General features: G+C 43.1%; 1 protein-coding gene across 1 annotated transcript; it reads right to left on the reverse strand.

The window, feature by feature from the left end:
- Positions 1–7,022: 7,022 nt before the first annotated feature.
- On the reverse strand, positions 7,023–12,359 carry fgf8a (fibroblast growth factor 8a). The gene is given in 6 exon segments (XM_003963630.2): positions 7,023–7,946; positions 7,948–8,139; positions 9,522–9,628; positions 10,886–11,066; positions 11,725–11,761; positions 11,864–12,359. Coding segments are annotated over 6 exon segments (720 nt in total). The 5' UTR covers positions 11,896–12,359; the 3' UTR covers positions 7,023–7,775.
- Positions 12,360–13,178: the final 819 nt, after the last annotated feature.

Consider the following 13,178-nt stretch of genomic DNA (forward strand, 5'->3'; position numbering starts at 1 on the left):
TGAATAAGATCTCCAAAGCACTGTGCACAGCTGCAAGTGGCCATGTAGCATGTAGAAAAACACTTAATTTGAACCACAGACTGACACAAAACACAGAGCGACGTGTGTGAAAGTAAAGTTAGGCTCACAGTTTGTGAGAGACAATGAACAAGCATCAACATCTCCTATATAGAGTCTGGTGAAGAATGGTGAAGAGACATGCCCGTGGCGAGGTAGCCGCTGTTTCATGGAAGGTATTCCAAAGTCCGAAGTAGTCCCGAACGCAAACAGCTGTTCTAACTTCCTGACAGCAGCTGTTTTGTTCCTGTACATGTGCAACACCTGCACAGAGCAGAGTGCATATCTGCTGCCTATGCTTGCAAGGAAAAAAGAGGAGGCTTCACCCTTTTTCGACATATTTTATAAACCAAAGTTAAGGTGAGAGACGAGCATACAAATGTGATGCTCCAGACCTTATATGCACGTTGACTAAATGCCAATGTTGAGGGTGCAGCCGGAGGTTTGTGATGTGCTGAATTCCTGCATCCAGGATCAGTCTCAGGCCACACTCAGGTTTCATTGCTGTATTTACCCACAAAGAACAGCACACTTGGCTAAAGAGGCAGCCAATCCAGCCGCCATGCAGTTGAGACCTGGAAATATTTAACCCATCCTTCACACACCAGACAGGAGCAGTGGGAGCAATGGGGACCAGTTGCCAACCCAACCAACTTGGTCTCTGCACGTCTCATACGATTTCTGCATTGTTTCTTTCCACTGTTAATAAATCACCAGCTTAGCAACATCTCATTACATTGGTAGAGCTTCTTAGCTGAGTTTGAAAAGAGTTGTAAGCGGAGCGGCACCTTCTCCTCTGCACTCAGGTGATATAAGTCTTGATGAAGGCCACGCTGAACCATACAATCACCATTGAAAAAAAAGGCTCCCGGCCATTTCAGCTTTTCCAATGAGAATTAACATTGACATCTCAGAAGGGTCCCGTTTGGTGTCAAGAAGCTGGTCCGTGGATCATTTGGTCCTGGGACGCAAAAAAGGAAGAATAGCGTGTTTAAATACGATAGACTGATTTTCATTAGACCTATCTTATGTTGAAAACCCCCCCCCACCAATTCCATCCTCAAATCATTACCACACTTTACTGTTTGGTGCATCTTTTTCAGGCATCAGTGACAAAAAAGAGGAAAGGAAAGGAAAGGAAAGGAAAGGAAAGGAAAGGAAAGGAAAGGAAAGGAAAGGAAAGGAAAGGAAAGGAAAGGAAAGGAAAGGAAAGGAAAGGAAAGGAAAGGAAAGGAAAGGAAAAACCATGCAACATTGAGGCAGGTTGAGGCTGCTCTGCATAAAATGTGGTGACCTTTATGCTAGTTTAGGAAGCCATGGACCCCAACACCCCTACCTGGTTAAGGAACACTGTCTTGCATGACACTGGTCGCTCGTGCAAGAGATATTGGGGACAGCTGGTGTAGAGGACTCCTATGGAAGGAGGTTACAGCAGCGTCTGTGACTAGTGCACAATCGACGACGGGGGTGCGTCACTCAAGCTTTGTGTGATGCCCTGTAAATAAAACCACAATGGATCAGTGAGTCTATGCAAGGTTATGCTATATTGATCCAAATAGGGATGTAAAAATACATGATGTGGCCGTAAAGAAGAGGAAACAAACAGTCGAGGGACAACTTCAAGGTTGAGATGTTTGAGCGTTTTTTTTTAACCATTGAGTGGGTTGATCAATGCATTGCAGCTCATCGCAGCAAATTTCGGTACTTCCTCTGTAATGGTTTAATGGTCGTGGATGTCTGGGGGCCTAAGAACAACGCACAAATAAAGTAAATTTCTAGATTACGAGTATACAGTCAGCAACTACAGTAGCAGTGTATTTAAAGCAGTTCATATCAGCTATAATTTAATGTTGGGCCTTTTTGGAGTCGGGCCAACACATTTATTTAAACTAGCTCCTCGTTTACTGGGACCAGTCCTCGAGTGGCAGTATAAAGTGAATTACTATAAAAATAGCCACGCACTTTACTCGTACTCCTGAAATTACACTTGCTACAGTTAGAAAATGATCGTTTTTAAGACTGTGGAGTGTGTTGGGTGCTAGGTACAATGTTGGTATTCTTCACAGGAGCCCTGCTAGAAAATAAAAGTGGGAATGTGCCCAGCATGGCCTCGTGGCCTGTTTGGCCACTAAAACTGCCAAAGTTGTGTTACGGTCAAATGACTACCAAAAGTTGATTGACCTTATAACATTTTGCGAAGCGCTTGACCGTTTAGCATCAGTAGCATCAATTTGTGCTCATTCACATCACGAGGGCCCTGGAGTCTTCAGTTGTGAGTGGCATCCCTGCGGCCCTTTGATCAGCTGAGCACAACGGCACATAATTAAAATATGCAGATCGTTCTCCTCCCTTGTTGAAAGCTGCGCCCTCTGCGAAGCCATGCCCCAAACACTGGGCCGTCGAGAAAAATCATTTATGGTTGGCTTTCCAGCTGAACTGTCATGGCTAAAAGGAAATGAAGAGGTTGGGAGGAGGGATACTGGGAGCAAGGGGGATGTTTGGGGGGGGTTCACAGGGGCTATGAAAGCAGGGGGGTCTTTTCTTTTGATCTTTTTAGGGCAGCAAAAAGCAAGTGGGCTCTGCCTGAGCTGGCAAACACATTTAGCTTGTAATTGTTCAGATCAGACAGACAATCAGTCTTGGAAATGCGTGGACAAACAAAAGTTTACAGCGTCGATTGGAAAAGTCAACAGGTCTCGCAGAAGACCCGTACATAAACAAAGAATCTGTTGAGCTGCAGCTTTGGTTTGATCTGTTGTTTGCATTTCAATTATCAAGCCTGCTAAGACTGCCAGCTTCCAATTCTTCTGAACTGGGGGGCCTGGATTTAATGGGCAGGCTGTTTTTTTCCTGGAGAATCACTGAACTCATCCCTGACAATGCCAAGGAAATCTGTAGTTTAAATCTGATGAGTTAGCTTGTATTCCTAAAAAAAGAAATTTCTCTCTATTTCAGAACCAAATGTAACTTATGATTTTATTTAATTAAAAAATTCTGTTCACCAGTTTGTGCTGCTTTCCTAGGTCTTTTACATCAAAGGGAGGTTTTTCCACATCCTAAATGGTAAATTAATATCAATAAGCAGGATTCATATCACAACCTGTATCAAAATTAATTAAACTATGTTGTTCTCAAAATCTCAAAAACCATAAATGCACATATATTTAGGAGTATTTACAGTGTTATACAATTCCAACTGGACTTGAGGGAAATACTTTTAATATATTCACACTACACAAAAATAAAATTTACTTCTTGACTGTTTGAACTCCTTCAGATGGTGACTGCCAATATTTGGTGGTGAATAACTGGGATGAATTGTGCTGTGGAGCGCCGAGTTGGTTTTAGTAACCATGTGTTTCACTCTCAGACAGTTTTGCCTTGTAGAAGACATCAAAGTTGGACTCAGTTGTGTTTTGATGAATTCAGACCTAAAATAAGAGATGGAAGCATGTCCTCGAAAACGTCATGATACTAATTTAAAGGAGTACTACTTTGCACTTACATATTATTGCTTTTTGTGTATAATTACATATAGTAATTTTAGATTAGTATTTAAACATTTAAATCTGCTGTTTTATTCTATCTGCCATCTTTAATTACACCACAGGCACAAATACTCTTCTATAAATATAACTGAATTGGATTATGCTGCATTCACAAGGCAGAAATGTTCATTCATGTTATTTGGCAATTACTTCCTTCATTAAGGCTAAAGAATTACATTTCCTTCATACATACATGTTAAGTGCGTGCACTCATATCTAGATATTTTACATGTAAATCTCAGACTTTTATTTAGGCCGTCCATCTGTCCACAGGTTTCACCTAAAAGATGATACGCAAGAATGAGAGCCAGTCAGTTATATTTAAAAACTATTTCATGATCCTTTTAATTGAACCCAGAGTAATATCATGTCAATATATACATAAATGTTAGCATAGCTACGTTAGCACAAGATAGTGTTGGCGCTAAGTCTTCCTGGCAGTAGCGACGAATGTGCCGCCTCTCAGACACCGGCCGGGAGGTTCTGTTCCTGGGAAAATCCTCATGTTTCTCAATGTTTCCGAGCAGATACAAGTGGCTGGAGGTTGTAAGTGCTTTCTGATGGGGGCAGTCACTGTGTCGGCTGGTGGCATTTGAGGCTGCTCAAGGAGGCAGGGTCGCGTTCTTTGGTCACCCCTGCTATTCTACGGCCTCCACAGTGGGGGTCGAGGCAAAGCTTAAATTGCTCCCTAAGCAAATGAAGAAGGTAGCTCTGTTTGTTTATCCGGGGTTAAGGATGATGGCTAAGGCTCAATAAAATGGATGAAAGTGTTGCCCCAGTTTTTTCTGCACCGCAATTGCTCTACATTTGCATGGTAGCACTGGTGACACAAAAGGTGTGATTTTTCCCACAAACCAGTTCTTCTCTGTCTTTTGAGGCACCAGAGGGTGGGGGCTGCAGAACAAGGCCCCAATTTATTTCGTTTATATCCTGAACTTTCAGGGAGGGGGAACCAAGAATTTAAAATCTAAACTTTAATTTGGAAAAAAAAAACTGTCTTTAGAGTTGGATAAATTGCATTTGACAAATCTGTTCCTCTTGTTATCATTGAGTTATCACAATGCAGCAGCTTTAATTGATTGATCTGGTGTCTGCAAGCTCTTGGAGGAAGTCTGGAGGGACAGATTCTTTAGTTAATCCAATTTGAAAGGAGTTAAGAAGATTAATGTCAAGTATTGTCAAGATCATTTAATTCACTGCTTTGGGTTACACAGCCTTTCATAGGTCAGTATTAACTGAGGGTAACCAGGGTTTTATTTATGTGTTTATCTTTATGCCACCACTCTTCTCAGTTAACAGGAAATGTATCATCATCAGGAAAGTTTCACAGACTGGACAGATGGGATGAGGGTGGTCGTCCAGGAGCAGAGATTCCAATACAACATGCGTCTATCACATACCATAATATGTCATATGATGCTTGAGGTGATCACCATTTTCATTAGCACCTCATTAAGAACAGAGGCTTGAATAAAACAATCACAACATTTCACCAGGAACATGATCCTGGTGAGCTGGAGGTTTGTCTTTTAATGTAGTAATGAATAAAATGGGATTTTCTTCATGTGAAGCTCGGTAAAAATAAGATTTAGCTCTGAGGAAGATTTAGATAAATACCTGTTACACACAAACCTCCTGCTTCACATTTCCTTCTGTAGGAATTTCTGTACAGTTTCTGAATGTCAGGAATAATAAGAATTGTCAAATTCTTGTCAAAATTTCCACATTAAAGTGTTGTTTACTCTGTATTGTTGGGGGAGGGGCATAAAAAAATAAAACCTACAGAAATATATCAGTTGGACACTGATTTGAAAAAAAAAATCTTTAAGCGAACAGGTTTTCTTTTTTAAAATTTTGATACATAATAGAAATGTTTTAACATGTTTTTTTCAACAAAGTTAGTTATGTAAAGTTGATTTACTTATTAAGTATAATTTTCTCATACCCCAACAAGCAATAAATGAAACAAAATGAAAAACAAGATCCATGCAAAATGACAATTGCAGCAACCCCTGTCACTTATAACTGCATTGACATATTTTTATAACGATTAAGACCAAGACTACACGAGGTTGGACAATGTCCTACACAGGAAGACGCCATGGTCCACATAACAAGAGTACGCTTTAACTGCTAATATACAGAACACAGGACACAAAGGACAAACATTTCATCAGACAGGAACTAAATTATTAGGAGTTACTTGGTTCACAAGACGGGACAATGTGGCTTCCTGAGATTGTCCAATCAAATTAACAGTGGCAGAATTACAGGACCTGGAGGAAGTTAAAGCGTAAGAAGAAATGGAGCAGCGCCATCAACGCAACCGAAGAGCACTCTGACACTGACATGTTGTTATCTGCTAAAGAGGAAGGAGGGAGGGGGACCTTCACGACTTCAAATGACCTTGTTATCCCTGTTGGGATCAGACTAGAATACCCTCCCTGTTAGCTTTCCCTGGTCAGGTTTCATGTGGGGAGAAACCAAGGCCGCAGTGTTTCCTTTGGGATCAGTCGGGAGGTGCTGCTTTACAAGGCCGACACATACATCAGACATGTAGGGAAGAGACGTGTTGGACTGTGGACCCGTGGTTGGAGATGTTGTTGCTTTAACCGGCTGCACCCTGAGCATTTTTCTAACATTTGTGCGGAATGTTGTGATTGAACAGTCAATAAGTTCCCATAAACGTTCATACAGAGCGCCGCAGATGTATTCCTTGAGTAAACGTTCCCTGGTCTTGACGCGCTGGAGGACAATGATGGATGGCCGACCACATACGGTTGACCAACAAACAAGCCGACATTATGTAAACAACAGTTAAATTAACCCTGGTGTGGGCGGCAGCGGCGTCGCACTCGCACGCTGCTGTATTTGATGATCAAGGATCGCTTCTTTAGGATAACCCTGATAAGAAACTAGTGATCCTCAGAAACTTTAGTCTCAGGACTCAAACCTGCTACTGAAGTTGAACTATTTACTATTTATTGGATTTCCGGGGATTCGGTGTGAAAAGAGTGTCTCAGCTTGGGATCCACCCTGGTCAGATGGATCTGATGTGGGCCAACAAGTGGAAACATGGACGAGACACGAGTTTGTTGCTGCAGCAACAGCAGATGATATTCAAATTTGGACACAATGCCCAGAATGTTTCATCTGCACACAGATTATTAGAGAAAATTAGAGATGAGACCCACAAATGACAGCACATTACATCTGTGTGTGGGGGGAGGGGCGGGGGTGGGGGCAGTTTTTGATTTGTGGAATCAGTTTGAATGACTTGCTAATATGCAGGATGCTTTGAACCTGGTGACATACGATCAATCGTATTCCAACAAATGTTGACTGTGGGAATTCAGGGCTAAAAGTAAGACAAGTAAATTAGAAAACTGTTTCAAGGATTCACACAAAGCAAGCAAATTACCAAACAGGAGTTTTAATATCATTATTTAATGTACATTTAATACACATTTTTAATAAATACTCCATCCTTAAAATTATTTTACACTTCCTCAAATAAAAATATATTTATATATGTATAAAAGCAGACATTCAGGGTGATGACATAAACACAAGAGGGTGAGGGCAGTGGGCGAGTCAGGGGGTTCCTTACACTTCAACGCATTTTTACAAATCAACATTACAGTCGGAACAGGAAATCTATGATTATCAAACATAGCTGCCGCACTGTTCCATCAGTTGCTATTAAAGCTCTGCCACTTGGACCATTTAAGAACTTTAAAGGATGATCCCCAGGCTGAATGAAGTATCAAACAAACAGTAGGAACACCTCCGTGTCAGCACCTCAGCATGATCGCCACATGCTTGTGCAAGCACGTCTCCAATGCAGTGTGTGACAGTTTTGTGTCTTTGAATGCAGCGTTCCCTGGCAGTGCCGTCAATCAGGGCCCTTCAAGTCTCCTTGAGCAGCAGGCGAGAGTCCAAAAAAAATGACTCCACTGGTCAAAATTAAACAGAAAAAAACCAAGAACACCGAGCACTCTACTAGTGAGTTATGTGCATCTAAAGACAAACATCTCTATTTACATAGATCATTTCTAAGTCTGAAGTACAAAAATATATATTTCACTTTTTTTGTCTATGAATAGCTTTGGTGGGGGGGGGGTCTAACTACATGTTAAGATATATAATGCTGTATATATAAAAAAATCACTAGAGGTCTTTTTGGGAGGGAAGATGAGCGAGTTGGCTGCTAGTAAGTCCATCTCTCTGTCCATCAGCCTCTCCGCCCTCAGCTTTCCGATGAATGTCGCGTACGTTTAGTCCTTTGATTGAAAGGGTAGTGGATGAAATCAAAAGGACGGTGGTGGCTTGGATGGACCGGCTGCTGCCCCTTCGGTAGCCTCTTCATGAAATGGACTTCCCGTTGGTGCTGCCGTGTCCGCGAGCCCTTCCGTGGTCGTCCGCGGCGGGTGAAGGCCATGTACCAGCCCTCGTAACGTGCGTTCCTCAGTGCTGTGTAGTTGTTCTCCAAAACGATCTCGGTGAAGATACAGTCACGACCCTGCCCGTTTTTCTGGGGGGGAGAGAAATCGGAGATGTGCAGTTTAGTGCTGATGTTCCAAAACGAGAAGAAGCGTTAAACGTTAGCATCGTCAAAGGATTAGTGTGAGTTCTATCTGCTTGGTCAACAGGTTTAAAATGACTTGAATAGATGAAAAGGTCTCAGGATGTGTGTGTGTGTGTGTTTGTGTGTGTCCTTACCAAAATTTACAACATGTGAAAATATCAGCCTGTGCAGCCTGGCCCTTGACACTCACAGCCCTCCCCACATGCAGCATATGCTACAGTCATTACAGATCAGAGAGAGATGAATAACAGTAAACCGCGACTCTTCTCCCCCTTTAGAAAAAACATTCAGCAACTCTTGTGGTGCCGGGACTGATTCTACGGCCATAAAGCCTCAAAGTCAGACCCTCCACCCTTGTGTCCCCTCCGCTTATGAAAATTTAACCAGTCAGGTCAATCAATAAATCCACAAAAACATCTCTCCATTGCTCACAATCACTAATGGGCCCCAATGGGTGCTCAGGCAAGCAAAGGGGTGTGTAAGGTCTGACCCACCCCCGCCCCAGGTCCCCTGGTCCTGATATCAAATCAAAATCATCCAACTCATACATACAGGTCTGAAACCCGTTGTTGGTCTACTCGATGGTGTTTCCACCTTTTTAGACAAATCTAAAAATAGTCTACATGGATTTATGCAAGCACCCTGTCCAGGGCAGGCTGTCACTGAGCTGGTAGCTAGGGGCAGATGGTGAAACAAGGTGGGGTGCTGGGTGGACTCGAATGTTGCTGGCAGACTCTGTTTATTAGATGTCACAGTGAGAGAGGGTCAGTGGGGCTGAAACACACACCTATACACTCATATAAGAGGAGCTGCTCCACCTAAACCTGCAGACTCGTGTTGTGAGCTTCCACTTTATGGACATCGCAGACATGCACGAGACGCTTTAGTCCTTGGACTTTACAGAAGTTCTGCATTTTACGGCACCTCATCATCTAGCTGATCACACACATCTGAGATGAGGTGCTGCGGTTCACAGGCGCAGCATCACTCAAACAAAAGGAGCAGAAAACCCCCAGCCATTTCTAAGCTGTCCTAACTAATGATGGCGGTGTTATAATTGATTTAGAAGAATAGAAAGACTCTAACGTTGGAAAGAAGTATGTTTGTAACAAAATTTTACATGTGGCCCTTTCAATGGTCTGAAAATCTGACTGGAATGGTTGAATGAACACGTGGATCCACAACAGCGACGCCCTCAGCAGTGGCTGAGATGCTGAACCTCTCTCGCTGTGCTGCTACAGCCGTTAACATTTTGACCTCAGCTACATCGAGGTTGCCAACCTTTTGCTTCTCTCTCTCTGCTGACTGAGGTCAGCTTACAGCCTTACCTTGCCAACGAGCTTCCCTCTCTTGTTCATACAGATGTAGAAGCCGGTCTCGGCTCCTTTGATGCGCACGCGGCTCCCAAATGTGTCCGTCTCCACGATGAGTTTGGCTAAAAAAATAAAATCACACAAAAATAGATTCTGTTAGCTTGAGAACAAAGTTTTTTTTCTTAGCTTTTTACTTTAACGGCACATAAAGACCCCAGACACACATGCATGTTTTTACGTCGATCCATGGAACAACTCTTGCTATATAATCTTTAAAAAATGGTTTTCAAAACTCTCAAAAAAGGTAAAAATAGACATGAGAAATATCTTAGAATTCACTATCATCCTAATATGTAACGCATCTTCTGAGAGAATTAGGTAATACAGCAGTTTTTTGTCCCTTGATCCAGCAGATGTCCTCTTGATCAACTCCTCATTACCATGTTAAACCATGACAAAGCTTACAGTTAAATCAGAATGAATGCTGTTCCTTCTCTGGTTATAGTGAACTGGTAAATTTATTCTGACCGCAAATGACAGAGCAGGATCAATGGGTCCTGTCGTTCATGAAATAAAAAATGGGCTCCAAAACTCTGCATTTCAGCAATTCAGAGAATCAAAGGTGGGGGCGGCGGGTGGCGCTATGCAGGAAATGTTCTGGAGTTAGTAAGTAAGATGACTTTTAATGGTTCTTCCAGACATGCAGGATCTCTGGAGGCTCACCTCCAGCAACATCTTCAACCGTCCAGTGGACGTATCGGTGTCTACCTCTCTCAACTAATGGATCACAAATGGTGCCGTGTTCACCTCCACTGATCAACTGTTTGCTTCAAGGGGAAAGATGAAGCTAAACAAGGCTACTAGGGAGTGGGTGGTGCTGGGGAGACTTTTGTCTGGAAATTCCAACATCTTTGAAGGCAGATAAAACTCTCAGCGACATCAATATCTCTCTCTCTAGCTTTTAACGACAGCATTTTAACTTATTTTAATTCATCTTTGTTGTTATTTCACAATCATTTTGGCCATTATAAAGATTTCGAAAAGGTAAAAGCAATGTAAAATCATTTTTAGAGACGAGAACTAACGCTGGACTGTTCACTCTGACACATTTAAATCCTAAAATGTGCCTAAATATATCGCGCTCTCAGAAACAGAGATTTTCCTGAGAGTCCTGCCCTGGTGATACAACACTGTCAGGAAAGGTTCGAAATATAAGCTGAAGGGCATTAAAAACATCTTCATTCTTGTTGGTTGAAAAATAAATTATAAACAGGATTTAAAGCATTCTAAGATCGCCGCTGTCGATAACGCCGAAACAAAAACGGCGTCTCACGCGTCGGTGGACGCTGCGCGACCGTGTAAAGGTGTGTCTCTCTTACCGTGGACGTCTCCGTCATCGGCCATGGCGTTGATCTTCTTGTTGGGCAGAACCTGCACATGCTTGCCGCTGGTCCGACTGTACAGCTGGTAGACCCGGATCAGCCTGCGGCTCACATGGTCCGTCACTTTGCTCTGCTCGCTTACATGCTGCGTGAAATTAGGCGGGGACTGATTGGTTACCTGTCAGAAATTAGATGTCACCACAATCATCAGTACGTGTACACTTGCTTAGTTATTAATTTAGACTATTTGTTGAATGGTATTATAGGGCCGAGTTTTGGCGAATCCAATTTTATGGCATTTTGTATCGAATTTATTTAAAAATATAGATATATTTAATAAAAAATATTCTGAGAACGACGGCCTGACGCAACAATAGACTGTGGTGTATGATCCCTTATAAAGATTGCAGCGAGCTCCATTGAGAACTCACGCCAAGTCGGATCAAAAGCTTCCCAAAATACGCACGGCACCATAAAATGCTGTGCGTAAAGCAGGGCGCGCGCCGGAAAAGTCTCAACATTAAATTAAATCGTTGTAAAACAATTATCTTTCTGGAAGGTTGTGGTGTGATAACTAGGCTGTTGGTAACATTGGCCACGGTTTAAACCCCACTAATGAAACCCTCCGCGTTCCCCCGCGCCCCGTCTGTGTTCGCGCGTCCGGTGCCAGGGCCGGTATGTTCACCCAGCAGGCCGATCCGTGGGCGAAATCCCATAATTGTGCAGTATTTTATTACCTATCTTTACCTGCATTTTTAAGAAAAAAATACGTTTAAAATGAAACATTAACATTTAAATTACAGAATGAAACGGAGAAGAAATTAACAGTGACATACCTGCGCGTAGTAGCAAAACGCAAACAAGTGTAGAAACCTGAAATAAAGACACATAACATGGATTAGGTTAATGCAAAGTGAAAAAGCAGAAAGTAATAGGAGTAAAATAATGTAAAACGGACGGAGGGGAAACACTCACAAATAGCTGAGTCTGGATGGGATGGGTCGCATGTTGGATGATGGTGAAAATTCTCTTCCAGCTGATGCGCAAATCCAAACAATCGGATGTCCAAACCCGCGGAGAAATCCACACAAACAGAAATGCTCAGAAACGCTCAGATGGAGACATTGCCGAGCAAATCAATGTCCATCGTCCGAGTGGAAGTGTTTAATGACAAGTTTCTAAAGAAGGACGGTTGTGTCAAGAGTTTTCGGAGACGCGTCCTGTCTTTTAACAAACCAGATGGTCCGCGTCAGACTATTCCAGGTTTGTAATCCCCGTGGTATCCTTCAGGTGTGGTTGTTAAAGTGTGTGATCCCCTCAGCTGCTTCTGCTCTGCTCGGCTGTGGCTGGACTGCTGGCTGCACTACGTCGTGTCCCTCCTCTCTCTGCTCCCATCCTACAACCACAACGCTGTGCCGTGTCAGGCGTCTCGCTCGGCACTCGCTCAACCCCCGGTTAAAAATGGCAGGCTGATCTACGAAGAACTAGCCCCCCTTTTTCTGCAGAACAAAAGTGGACGGGCCCAGCCCCACTCCCCTCGACCCCCCCCCCCCACTCGCCCCCCTGATTTAAATCATCCCTTTTACCTGAGAAGCGACCCGCACATTTAGCAAGGGGGAGAACGGGACGAGGAGGAGCAATGCATGGGCAGCCCTGCGCAAACCCCTGCGCCCCCCGACACACGCACACAGACACACACACACACACACACACAGACACACACACGCACACACACACAGACACACACACACACACACACACACACACACACACACACACACACACACACACCTAAAAACCGAAAAAGAAATCCCAAAACAACAAAAACTAATAAATTGAATGACTGACCGCGATGCCCCCCCCCCCAGCCCGTCTCTCTCGGCCCGCCTGCTCCATCAGCTTCGGGATGCTGCTTGACTTTTGTGTATTGACAGAGCCAAGTGCGAGACATATTAAAAGGATTACAGACGATTAGCGTTTTTAAAAACACCCCCTCCCGTCATTTTATTAAAGAGAGCAACTTCTTTTCTCTTCAACTCAAGACAAACGGCACCTTAAGGACCTATTCATGAGAGCAATACATGATTTTTCTGGAACACAAAGACAACGGCGCAAATCTTAAAGTGCTTAAAGCTGGAACGTGATATCAACGCCAACAATAATCTGAGCCATTTTTGGCGTATCGTAGGTGGCACATTAATTATCTGCAAACTGCGCCTTTTGTTTAAAGAATAGCAGCCCAACAAGCCCATTATCAGTTACAGTTTATTGATTGATTTGACCATTAATT

Source organism: Takifugu rubripes, chromosome 4 (assembly GCF_901000725.2).
Source record: "Takifugu rubripes chromosome 4, fTakRub1.2, whole genome shotgun sequence".
Classification (NCBI taxonomy): domain Eukaryota; kingdom Metazoa; phylum Chordata; class Actinopteri; order Tetraodontiformes; family Tetraodontidae; genus Takifugu; species Takifugu rubripes.